We start from the raw sequence: 11,589 nt of genomic DNA, 5'->3' as shown, positions 1-11,589 counted from the left end.
TCAACTAATTAACTTTGGGATGCTTATCAGGATGGAGATCAGTCGTAAAGGCTGCCTCTGGTCACAACACTGAGGGAGGGGAGTAGGGTGGGAGAAGCAGTACTCAAAGGGATGGTTTTGTTTTGGTTTTAGAGACTGATATCTACTGGATATCACACTTTAGTTTTTGTATGTTATACCTTTAAAAAAAATTACTAACACATAACAAAACAAAACAATTCCTGACTGAGAGACAGCAGGGCAGCAGACCCCTCAGAAATCTTGACCTAGGTTTTTAAGTCCTCATCCAAGAATATTTGCTCCTGATTGACTATATCAGCGCTAAAAAAACAGAGGGGGAAAAGGGACAAACAGTGCACTAACACTGGGACAGACAGAGCAACCAATAGAAGAAAATTACAAAAACAACAACATGAAGACACAGAGGAAAGTACCTAACCATATTTGATTGAAATCGTTTTTTTTTTTGTTGCAGAAATGTAAAAGATCTGGGTATTTCTTATCACTCATAATCATTGGCCGACCTCATGATTATGTGGCTTAATGAGAGCAAATCCCTACAGCCAGGAAGAGGACATATTCAACCACACACACTGTAAGCTTAATGATAGGGTGTCCATATACTTTTGCCCATTAGGTGCCCTCTCAAAGTTCATCCGGTGGAATCTGGTTAAGAACTGGAAACAGATAAACTTTTTGAGAGGCACAGAAAACATCTGAAAAAAGACTACAAAAGGATCCTTGAACCAGGCTTTTAAAAAGTAATTCCTGATCAGGACTGAATGATTCAAACTTTGGCTCTTTTCCTAACAAACTCTTTCCTCCGTCTCCAGTTACCAGGTAAAAGTTCACTCTTTGTCCACTAAAGGCCTCTCTAGTTAGAACCAACTGTAAAGCCCTAGAAAGACGAACGTTATCTTGATTAACGTGTTAGTTTCTACACAAAGATTTTTTCAAACCTTAATTGATTCATTCATGCATCTCTCCTCTCCTCTATCAGACAAATGAGACTCTGTGAAGAGCTTGTTGTTTCATGCTGAACATCTTCGTTCTAATTCTCCTCTTCCTTCTTCTCTCTCACGTCCTCCTTATCTCCTTCTTTTCTGGGTTATCTGCTCCCCGGCCTTCGTGATTTGTTGGACGTAAGTGAGCATGCCAAATGTGTGGAGATACAAATTACTGTCTGTATGTCATTGAAAGGGTTTGAATGCATTAAAATGTTCTGAGAAGGGCAGACATTGTAGCAAGAATCCAACAGTATAGAGCATTAGAGTGCAGATATTTTTATGTGTTTTATTATATTATTTTTCATTTTGGATTTACTAGTCTCGCCCATAGATTGTATCTTAATATGGACGGAGCAACAGACAACTGGGAGTGAAGCCAACACATTTAAAGCTCCCCCTGCTGACTGGACGCAGTATAGATTTTAAACGTTGCCTCCTCCGTGTTGACAGTTTGGCTTAAAACATTCATCCGATGCCATTTTCTCTAGTATTCCCAAAAATGACTTCCTGCCAGAAAACCGTGAAGATCAACTTTAGGGCAACAGGTACTGGGGTTAGTTGAAACTTAAAAGGTAAAAAGTTAAGAAACATTACAATTTGCTTGTGGAAATATCTAAAAAGACAGCCTGTGGATACCACAAATCCTCTCCAAAAATGTCTACTTTATCAAATAATTCCATAGACTGTATTCTACAAATCAGAGAGTAAGTACAGCACAAGCAAACATCAAGAAGAGAGGAATCGATCTCAGTAAGTGGAAACGAACAGCTTATATATATTTATAGGAAGCAGACATAGCACTGCGACCTCACTCACTGGTTTTTTATAACTTATGTTCTGAGAACTTGTTTCACCATTTATTTTTAAGAGCCAGAGGAAGTGATAATATCTGTCTTCAACTCAATCAGGTTGCAATGGTAGCAATTTGTCAATCTCAAGTATCCAGGCCCAAAAGCATGCCCTGCTTTAGTGTTAATTTTATTCTGAATGGGACCATGATGTTCAAGTTCATCATTGTGTTAAATGAGACTGAAAATAAGTAACTGAAACCACTAATGAGGGAAATGTTTACTCGGGTTAAAAAAAAAATCTAACAAGTTGCACTGTTGTTTTTGCATGAACTTGTATAGAATTGCAACCATGTCTTCTTGCATCAATTGGACTCACCTCTGATGGCCATTGGAAATCATAAAGGACACTTCTTCCTTTGTTTTACTTTGAAAACGAATAGGCTATGTCGACTTCTTATCTTTGGTTTTACCCCAACCAGTCTCAAAATGAAATTTGAGAACTAAGAGATTGCATCTTCACAGGAACTGCTCAGTGCACACATTTATTATCAAGATCCGTGATCAAGACTTTGACAACAAGAAGCGACACCTCTGTCGTAAGATGTGTGGGACTGTTCTTGCAAACACAAGTTGTAAGATGGTTAAAAGTTAAAGTACAAAGTTTATGTTTAAAATTGAATAGCTGATGTGTCATGGCAGTGGATCAAATTTGCCCATCTGAACGATTTTATGAATACTGCAGCCATGGCCAGCATTGTAGACATGAAACTGTTTATTTCAGATGTTTTTATTTTAGTCCACCCTTGAGCTCCTCTCTGGAGGATGTGGTTTGTTCAGTGTTTTTTTTTAAACTGGTGGTCCACACACTCAAACACGCAACAGACTCTGAGAAAAAGTGTTGCATGCATAATAATGTTTTATTGTTTTATTATACTTATTAGCATTATTATTATTATTATTGTTATTTCCAGAATCTTTTTTTTATAAAGTTTTTAATCCACCAACCAAAAACAAGTATTTTAGCTGTGCATTTTAAGTAAACATGGTTTATTCACACAGTTGTTGCTTCATATCTGTGAGGAAACACCTTACAGTGTCGCAACCAATTGGGAAATGTCTGTTCTTCCTCACATTGCTTTGTTTATAGAGAACTTTCAAAACCTATTGAAAATGTCATTTTCGTAGTTTCAGTGTTTTTCTCAGAAGGAGAATTTTTCTTCTGAAGGCAAAGATTGTAACTTCTTGTGAAAAGATGTCACTTAGTTTTTCCCCATGGTGTAACAAGGAGACAAACAGCACACACACAGGTGCTTAACTTTAATTGATTTTGGTCCTCCTCCCACGACTGTACCCTTGGTTTTTAATAGCAGGAGTGTGAATTCCAGTATTTTGAGGGGATACCAGCCAACCTCAAATAAACCCCCCCTCTGAGACTGTGAACAGTGGGCTGAAGGTTACCAAAACCTACACTCATCATGGATAGTTTCTGCCTTTCCCTTAATAAGTCACTACAATCACTATCAGTTAATGATGTACTGTTGGTACTTTTACAGTCCCTAAAGTACTGGTAACCAGGTAAAAATAGAGCAAGAACAGTAAATTACTGTGTATTTACAGTTACAAACAAGGATGTTAATACTTAGAAACCACAGCAGAATTACTTGGAAATATCTCTGGTATATCCCCTTGATTTAGGTCACTTAATTGTAGTTGTCGCAGGTTCACATTGGAAACAACCCAAATTGAAATGCATACTTTCCATGGAATTAGGCAGCAATTTTATAGAAACAGTTTAGGAATTTGCTGTGACTTATCATGTTGAACTATACAATAAACAAATACTTCTCATGGCTTTAGTGTGTAACTCTGTCCTCCTATAATAGGATAATTAAAACCTACCATGTGTCAGTGTATTACTTTTCAGAGAAACTAAGTTGACTGTAAACTGTAAAAGGAAGCATGATTTTTTGTCATACCAGGAATTACCTTAACTTGGTAAGATCATGGTTATTCTTACCCTATATTTACCCAGTACTAAGGGACTGTAAAAGTAAGTGTTACCAAAAATGTTTATCTTATTCCAGTAAGCTTGTGTAAAGACTTCTTATTTCACTCTAAACACATCATAAATGACCATATTAACAGCACTGACAGGTTATCAAGACAGTTTCTAACATCTCTTTCTTTCTTGTTTACCAGATGACATCTGCCACACCTCCTTCCTCCCGTAGCCCCTCCCCTCAGAAGGTTTGCCACTCCCAGACACAGACAGACGTTTTGAAACCCTTACTGGGTGGTGGCATATCAGGTGGGGGCGGGACTCTGAGGAAGAGGAGGCGCGTCCTGTCCAAAGATGGGCGTAGCAACATTCGAATCGAACATGTCAGCGGGCGGAGTGCTCTGTACATGCGTGACCTCTGGACGACTTTCCTGGACATGCAGTGGCGCTGGAAGTTCTTCTTGTTCACCTTAACCTTCGCTGGGACCTGGTTCCTCTTCGGTGTTCTGTGGTATCTGGTGGCACTGGTTCATGGAGACCTGCTTGGTGAGTGGAGAAGTGGGTGTTGGGGAGTTGTATGCTGTACCTCACTTCAGAGGTAGCATCTTTCAATGGAGGCAGTCAAAAAAGCACCCAACCTTCTTGGCCTGTCCCCGCCCTAAACGTTTTGGCATCTGAGAGCCACCACACCTAGCAACCTAGACAGCTGCACTGGAACTAGCTTTACACAACTTACATGCAAGAAGCCTAAGTACTGTATGCAGCCTGACGTGCACCTGCTCAAAAATATACATTGAAATAATCCAGACTGCAGGGCCTGTGATTGGTCTGCTGAGTAACATTCCAGTCCTTAAATCCTAGCCACGGACAGGGGTTGCAAATTAGCCACGGCTAGAAACCTGTATACATTTACTTTGTATTTAGCATATGAAGCAATGCTTATTGCATGTGTCCCTGTTAAATAAAGGAATAAAATAAAGACATGTAAAAAAAAAAATCGGATTTTCACCTCAATCACCAAATAGATGTTGATACTTTTGCAGCTGGGATTTTCAAATGTATTTTTCAGTTCATGTGACATAAGCAAAAGTCTTGAAAAAGTCTCTATTCTTGTCAAAGTAAAATATCATTGACATCTGTAAAGCTGAGGTGTCTGTGGCCTAGTGGTTAGTGGGCCCCATGTTGAGAAACTGTAGGCCTAGATGTGGGCCGCCTGGGTTCAGATCTGACCTGTGGCTCCTTTGCCTCATGTCCTTCCCCACTCTCTTTGTCCCCGGTTTCTGACTCTATCCATTGAACTGTCTCTACACTAAACACGTAACACATAACACCCCCACCCCTCCAAAGAAAACGTTTTTAAAAAATCTCTGAAGCTCAGCAATACAACTGAAACGCAGCATTGAGATGGGTAAAAATAGCTTCTTTAATTTGGTTCAAAAGACTGAGGAAGTGCTGACTGAGTAGTTTTGTTCACAGACAGTTTTTTAAGTTGTTAAAAACAACAATATGTCTCTGTGTAACATCATTCTAAATTCAAACACTTTCCTTCGTTCGGAGTGAAATACAGGATTTTTATCGCTCTATTTTTTAAGTCCTATTTGTAGTATTTCCTTCATAACTGTTTTTTATTTATTTAGTTTGACCCTGAAAATATTTGTATGACACACAGGTCACAATGCTTCTGCACGAGGGCGTTGGGTTGCTAGAGTACTGCTTCAGTTATGATGAGGGCTGACTGTTTCTCTGTATGAGTTCACTATTGGACAAATGATTCAAAACAGAAGTGTGTGATTTTTTTTTTAACAGAAAACACTGCACAGAACTGAACAGTGTGTTGATACAAAAAAACTGAGGACATAAGGCTTAGGGGGGTTCAGCAACACAAGAGTTATGACAAAATGAAATGAGAAAATAACTACTTAACATCCAATTAGAATATATTCATGACAGCATTTGATTTATTCTTTGATGTGTGAATGTAGGCAACAATTTTGAAGAATAACTCAAACACCTTAATTTAAAGTAAGTGTTGTGGAGACTGTTAGATGTTTGGTGACTATGATATTTCCTGAACGAAATCTTTGACTGAAACTAACCCTAAAAACCATAGGAAATGACTTCATAGCTCCAGCAAGACTCATACTCCCCCTTCCTTCATATGATAGCACTATTTTTTCCAGTGTCACTCATACACGTGTGACAGCTGTCACATGTCTGTCGTGTTGTATATTTAGCTGTCAAAGTTCAAGGTTTCTTTATTAGTACGTAAAAAGGTACATTTGTTGTGCAGACGGGAGATTCGGCATTCTAAAGATGAAAAACAACACATAAGAGCAAAACAATTTCACTGTTCAAATAAAGATGGTTAACATGCATCAGAATTGCTTAAATTCTTTTGTTTTGTCTCTTAAACTCTGGTCTTCCAGAATTCGACCCTCCATCAAACCACACGCCCTGTGTGATGCAGATGCAGTCCCTGACGGGCGCTTTCCTCTTCTCCCTGGAGTCTCAGACAACCATTGGTTATGGTTTCCGCTGCATCACTGAGGAATGTCCTGCAGCCATCATCCTCCTCATCATCCAACTTGTCCTCACAATGCTGATGGAGATCTTCATCACTGGTACCTTCCTGGCCAAGGTAGCCAAAACATAAAACATGAAGTTACAAGTGAAATACAAAGAAAAACCGAGGACATGATCAAACTTAAAATCAGAACTGATCGAGGTTTCTCTGTTCAGGTGGCGCGGCCAAAGAAGCGAGGAGAAACAGTGAAGTTCAGCCAACATGCTGTTGTGTCGACCCATGAGGGCCGACCCTGTCTGATGATCAGAGTGGCCAACATGCGCAAGAGTCTCCTGATTGGATGTCAGGTAAGTCTCTTTAGATGAATATCAGATATTTCCAGTGTTCTCCAAACAAACTGACAGTGGAAATCAAAGGTTTCTCAACAGAATGGGTGAATTTTATGGCAGTTGACATACTTGTCAAAACCAATAACCCATGAAGTGGTTATTCCCGACCAGGTGACAGGAAAACTTCTCCAGACGTCTCCGACCAAGGAAGGTGAGACGGTTCGTCTGGACCAGAGGAATGTCCCCTTCCAAGTGGACATGTCCAGTGACAGCCCCTTCCTCATCCTTCCCCTCACCTTCTACCACCTCATCGATGACACAAGCCCCCTGCGAGCCTGGGCAGCCAAGGGTAAGCTTCACTTTTAGGACAGGAGGTTTGGTGGGTTTTTTGGACAGACTTGGTGAGAATACTTATGTATTACTTATGTTGTATTTCCTTACTGCAATACAATCTATTGTTACCCATGTTGGACAACACTGTGGAAGTAAAGTCCACTGACAGATACAGCAACACTTCAGCTTACTGTACTTCGATTTACCAAAAATGGAAATAAGGCAGGGAAGTTAATTATTGAAAAATCATGTGACATGGTGATAAAATGCAAACTGTCACTGTCACACTTCAACTTCTCATCCTCTTTTTAGTAGTTTGTAAACAGAGATGGTGTGAACCACTACCTTGTCAAAATTGTATGTGTTGAGTCTTTGTTTGCTGCAAGTGAACTGAGGTTTTTCATAAAATAATATAATAATAAAAAACACTGGAAGAGAGCGAGTGTTGTATTTAACCCTCCAAAAGTTATTCCTCAACGATTCCTTCGTTCAAAGTCCTTATATGTTCTTCTTTCTCTATATTTTAAATACACAGATGATTGTTGGATGCAATTTCGCCAAATCCAAGTGGTCTAAAGCGCATAGTGTTGGGCCATGTAGGCTTCCCTCTGCTCTTTCAGCAATTCAAAATCTGTACACTTATTGTGGTGCCCCTGTGTATAAAACATGGAGTATTCTCAGTGAGACTCATGCCCAATGATGGTGGTTGCCATATTGGAAAATACTGGCTCCAACTAATTTCCAGATTATTAGGGTTGTCTTAAGTCTCTTGATAATGCGTGGGTATTTTATCGGTGTAACCTGAGTCACACTAGTCGGAGTATCATCTCCTAGTCCTTTTAAAAGCCAGGCATGTCTGCAGACAGGTCTATCCATTAATTTTCCCCCTGTGCATCCCGAAAACACACACGGGCCACTGCATGAAATAAGGTTAATTTGCAGATTGATATTAAAGAGCCCATATTTTGTCCTTTTTGGGGTTCGTATATTTAATCTATGTTCCTACTTTTGTACGTTCACAATAGCTAAAGTTTGAAAAAAGTGTCTGTTTTCATGTACTGCTCCTCCTTGCTCCCTCTACGCTCTGAGTCCGTCAGCTACACTCTGTTGAGCCCACACTGTTAGACCCCACGTGGGCCAAGTCTGCTCTGATTGGTCTGCCGATCCGCTCTGTCGTTATTGGTCAGTTGCTCAGCACGCTTCTCGGAAATTTCAACATGAGCTGCAGGGCTTGCCACAACGAGCCAATGGACTTAGATCAGTGATCTCACACTGACAATGACGTCGCACTGACAAATATTTATCGAGGGGGGCTAGAACCGAGCGTTACATGCGGCTAATGCTACAGCTAGCAGGAGGATGTAGGAGAAGCTGTGTTTCCGCGGACTTTGAATTTTTGCACATAGATGTTCCTAAACATGCACAGGACACTTGGAAAACACACTAAAGAGCATATAAAACCAGAAAAAGCAGAATATGGGACTTTTAAATGTGCTATTTCGGGGTTATAGGCACTGGGCATTAAAATCAAGCTATGTTAGTCTTAAATGTGCAATTACAGTTTGGTGTGCTGTGCATCGCTGTACACTGGATGTCAGATAGGGACCTTCTTCATTTCCATGGTGCATAGTGCAATCATATGTAACTAATCTGCACAATTTCTCTCTCCCATTTTTCTTTCCCTTCACCCCTTCTCTTTTTACCGCTCTACAATGTAATAACTTACTTCCACCAGGTGGGGGCTGGACGGATCCAGAGTTGGCAGACTTTGAGTTGTTGGTGATCATGAGCGCTACAGTTGAGCCGACCTCTGCAACCTGCCAGGTTCGCACCTCTTACCTGCCGGATGAGATTCTCTGGGGTTATGAGTTTCCCCCTGTTGTCTCCCTTTCCCCGTCGGGAAAATATGTTGCGGACTTCGCCTTCTTTGACAAAGTGGCCAAGACCAAGACCACGCCAGTCTTCAAGACACCCAGCCCCCAGCATATGTACCAGAGCAATGGGGGAGGGCTCGTGTCTGAGCTGTCGGATCCAGAGAAGATCCGTCTGGAGCAGAGCTATAGAGACAGAGGTGAAGACCGAGGCCGAGCCAGTGTTCGTATCAGCAACGTTTGAACACTTGGACTGGTCAAGACTGGAGTATTTTTTATTTCGAGCAACTAGCAGGAAACAGCCAAGTTCAATGTATACAGCAAATCAGTGGGAGACTGTCTTTTAGACTGTTTTGGACTTAAGATATCTAGGTCCCAGTAGCACCAAAAGATGCAACAGCAAGTTGGAAAGCTCTGGACAACTTTGTGTATGCCTTAGTCCTACATATGATGGGAAATGTTTTACACTGGTTTAAATCTATTCATATGACAGCATAACACACTCCCTTACTACAACTGCTAGATATTCTGTATAATTTACAGTAGACACTTTCATAATTCATTTAAATCTCCCGTGAGGTCGTTTCAGTTTGTGTTGATTGGCGCCCCTTGTGGACAAAGCGGTACCTCTCATCTCTTTGCTGACTTGCTGTAGTGTTTTTTTTTTTTGTTTTTTTTTTTTTAAACAAAACTCTTGCTTTCTTCCTGGCAAAACCAGGAGTAGAAATAACTACATGAATACAGTCAGTCTTTTCTTTTCTATTGTAGTTCATACAGAGGCATCGACACTAATTTCAGCCTGTTTCATACCCAGCTGAAAACTTCTCACAGGAGCTTTAATATGAATGAATGAATGAAACCTTTATTGCCCCTAGGGGAATTTGCCTTGCACCGAGAGCATCAAACATTATACACACAAACATTTACAGGACAGCACATAAAACACATAAAAACACACTAAAGCATCACATGATAAAATTAAGGATTTTAGTAGCAAGTTGAATAAAGTGCAGTATGCCGAGTTCATACTGTATAATCATAGCTAATAATAGGATGATTGATTTATTCATTGGGAAATACCCACACAGGTAAAAAAAAAAAAAAAATCCCTGTGGGTGGAAAGTACTGAAAACTTAATGGGTCTGTTTGGGTTCCCCCTCTGATCAAAGGGTGTCATGAAAGTATGTTAATCAGTTTGAATGTGTAGTTCCCACTCTCATGGGTAAATGATCTCAAGGGGGGGGTTGGTAAGGTTCAAAACTTCCACAGACAGTTTGGTAGAGAAGTATACTCACCTTCTCCACATCCTAAAAATGCAGTGAATACTCACACATAACATAAAAGTACTCCATGTTTTAGGTTTCAGCTTGTTTTTTTCTGTAACTAAAAAGGAAGATGAAGTAAGTCCGTTTATCAAGCTGTCAAAGTTTCCCCACACCATGCACCGCAAACAGACTCTATTTCCTGTTTTTCTCACATTGCAATGCACTAGAATATGCTATAGATCAAGCAGTATGTAGAGTATGTTACACTAATGTAGCACAACAACTAAAAACATAGACCACCTTCACATTAAATGTGCTCTGTTTACTTTTGGTCAAGTAAAAAGATGCTGCTGTTTAATACAGAAAGTTAGCACTTTATGTAAGTACGGTATGTACATTTGCACCTTAGGAAGTTTAGCTGCTTATGTTTAAAACCTTTGATTAAAATGTGTTTTTATACTACTAAAAGCACTTACAAACTGATTGTGTTTGAATTTGAGAACTTAAGAATATATATATAATCTTTTCTACAAGGCTAAATACAATGTGTCTGTCTCAAACAAACTCATACGAATGAATTCATGCCATCCAGAGGCGTGTCCAGAGGGGTGGCATGGGACCCCCTAAAAGAGGCGGAATTTGGTAAAATCAACTATTAGGTCTTTCTTTTGCAGAGGCTGCAAGCTATTTTCTTTATATATCAATGTAGCCATTGTCATTATCTTGTGTTATAAAGTAGATATTATTGGTGAGGTTAGAAAAGGTAAATGATTTATATTTATTTGTGTGTGTTTGTGTGCACATCACACTGCAGGCCACCCCTACATAAGTCAGTGCCCCAGTTGGGCCACCCCAGTCATAAAAAGTCTGGACACGCCCCTGGTGCCATCACATACAGCTGTTGTACATAACATTGATGTAAATGCACATCTGACTTTTTTATACAACATTAAGCATTATGTGTGTAGAAGCCTTCTGTGCTATAATTTCATGTTACTAATGTCAAACTTTGTCAAAGTCCCATATTGGCTTTTTTTTTTAAAACAACAAGGACCTGAGGAGGACTGAGGAGATGACCCACACCTGAGTGATGAGGGATGAAAATGTGAAAGAGATGTTTGTAAGTTACTGATAATGATTCTACTTTAAATGAGCAACAATGATGATTAGTCATGACAGGTGAGGAAAAGAGAGGAATGATGGATGTATAAAGTGTTTAAAATGAGGACGGACTGATGAAATGGGAAAATTATTTCTGACAAAAGTGATTTAATAAAGCTGATTGTGAGTTATAAAAACCATATTTTCTTCTGTGTCATTCATTAGAAGTTTTAGATTTTAAAGCCAAATACTGAGGCCCAGGATCTCTGACTGTATGCAGTATCTAATCTAACAGCAATGTATTGTACTGCTTAAAGGTATGTAGATACCTGTAGGGGGAGCAGAGAGATGGGCCCCCTAGAAATCTGA

At 39.8% G+C, this 11,589-nt stretch overlaps 1 protein-coding gene across 3 annotated transcripts in view; it reads left to right on the top strand.

Annotated features, from left to right (window-relative positions):
• The window catches only part of LOC109997468 (ATP-sensitive inward rectifier potassium channel 10), a 14,377-nt gene extending 3,222 nt beyond the window's left edge, over positions 1-11,155 (top strand). For 2 of the 3 annotated variants that reach the window (XM_020651961.3, XM_020651962.3), the window contains exons 2-6: positions 3,998-4,343; positions 6,224-6,435; positions 6,537-6,668; positions 6,822-6,999; positions 8,719-11,155. In XM_020651961.3, coding sequence (XP_020507617.1) covers positions 3,998-4,343; positions 6,224-6,435; positions 6,537-6,668; positions 6,822-6,999; positions 8,719-9,098 — 1,248 coding nt within the window. In that variant the 3' untranslated portion in view covers positions 9,099-11,155. The remainder of the gene's footprint in view (positions 1-3,997; positions 4,344-6,223; positions 6,436-6,536; positions 6,669-6,821; positions 7,000-8,718) is intronic. The other variant, XM_020651963.3, reaches the window with a different exon arrangement.
• The last annotated feature ends 434 nt before the right edge of the window (positions 11,156-11,589 follow it).

Source organism: Labrus bergylta, chromosome 4 (assembly GCF_963930695.1).
Source record: "Labrus bergylta chromosome 4, fLabBer1.1, whole genome shotgun sequence".
In the NCBI taxonomy this organism is placed as follows: Eukaryota; Metazoa; Chordata; class Actinopteri; order Labriformes; family Labridae; genus Labrus; species Labrus bergylta.
Note: the sequence above shows the minus strand (reverse complement) of the source record. Positions and strands in the feature narration are given on the sequence as shown.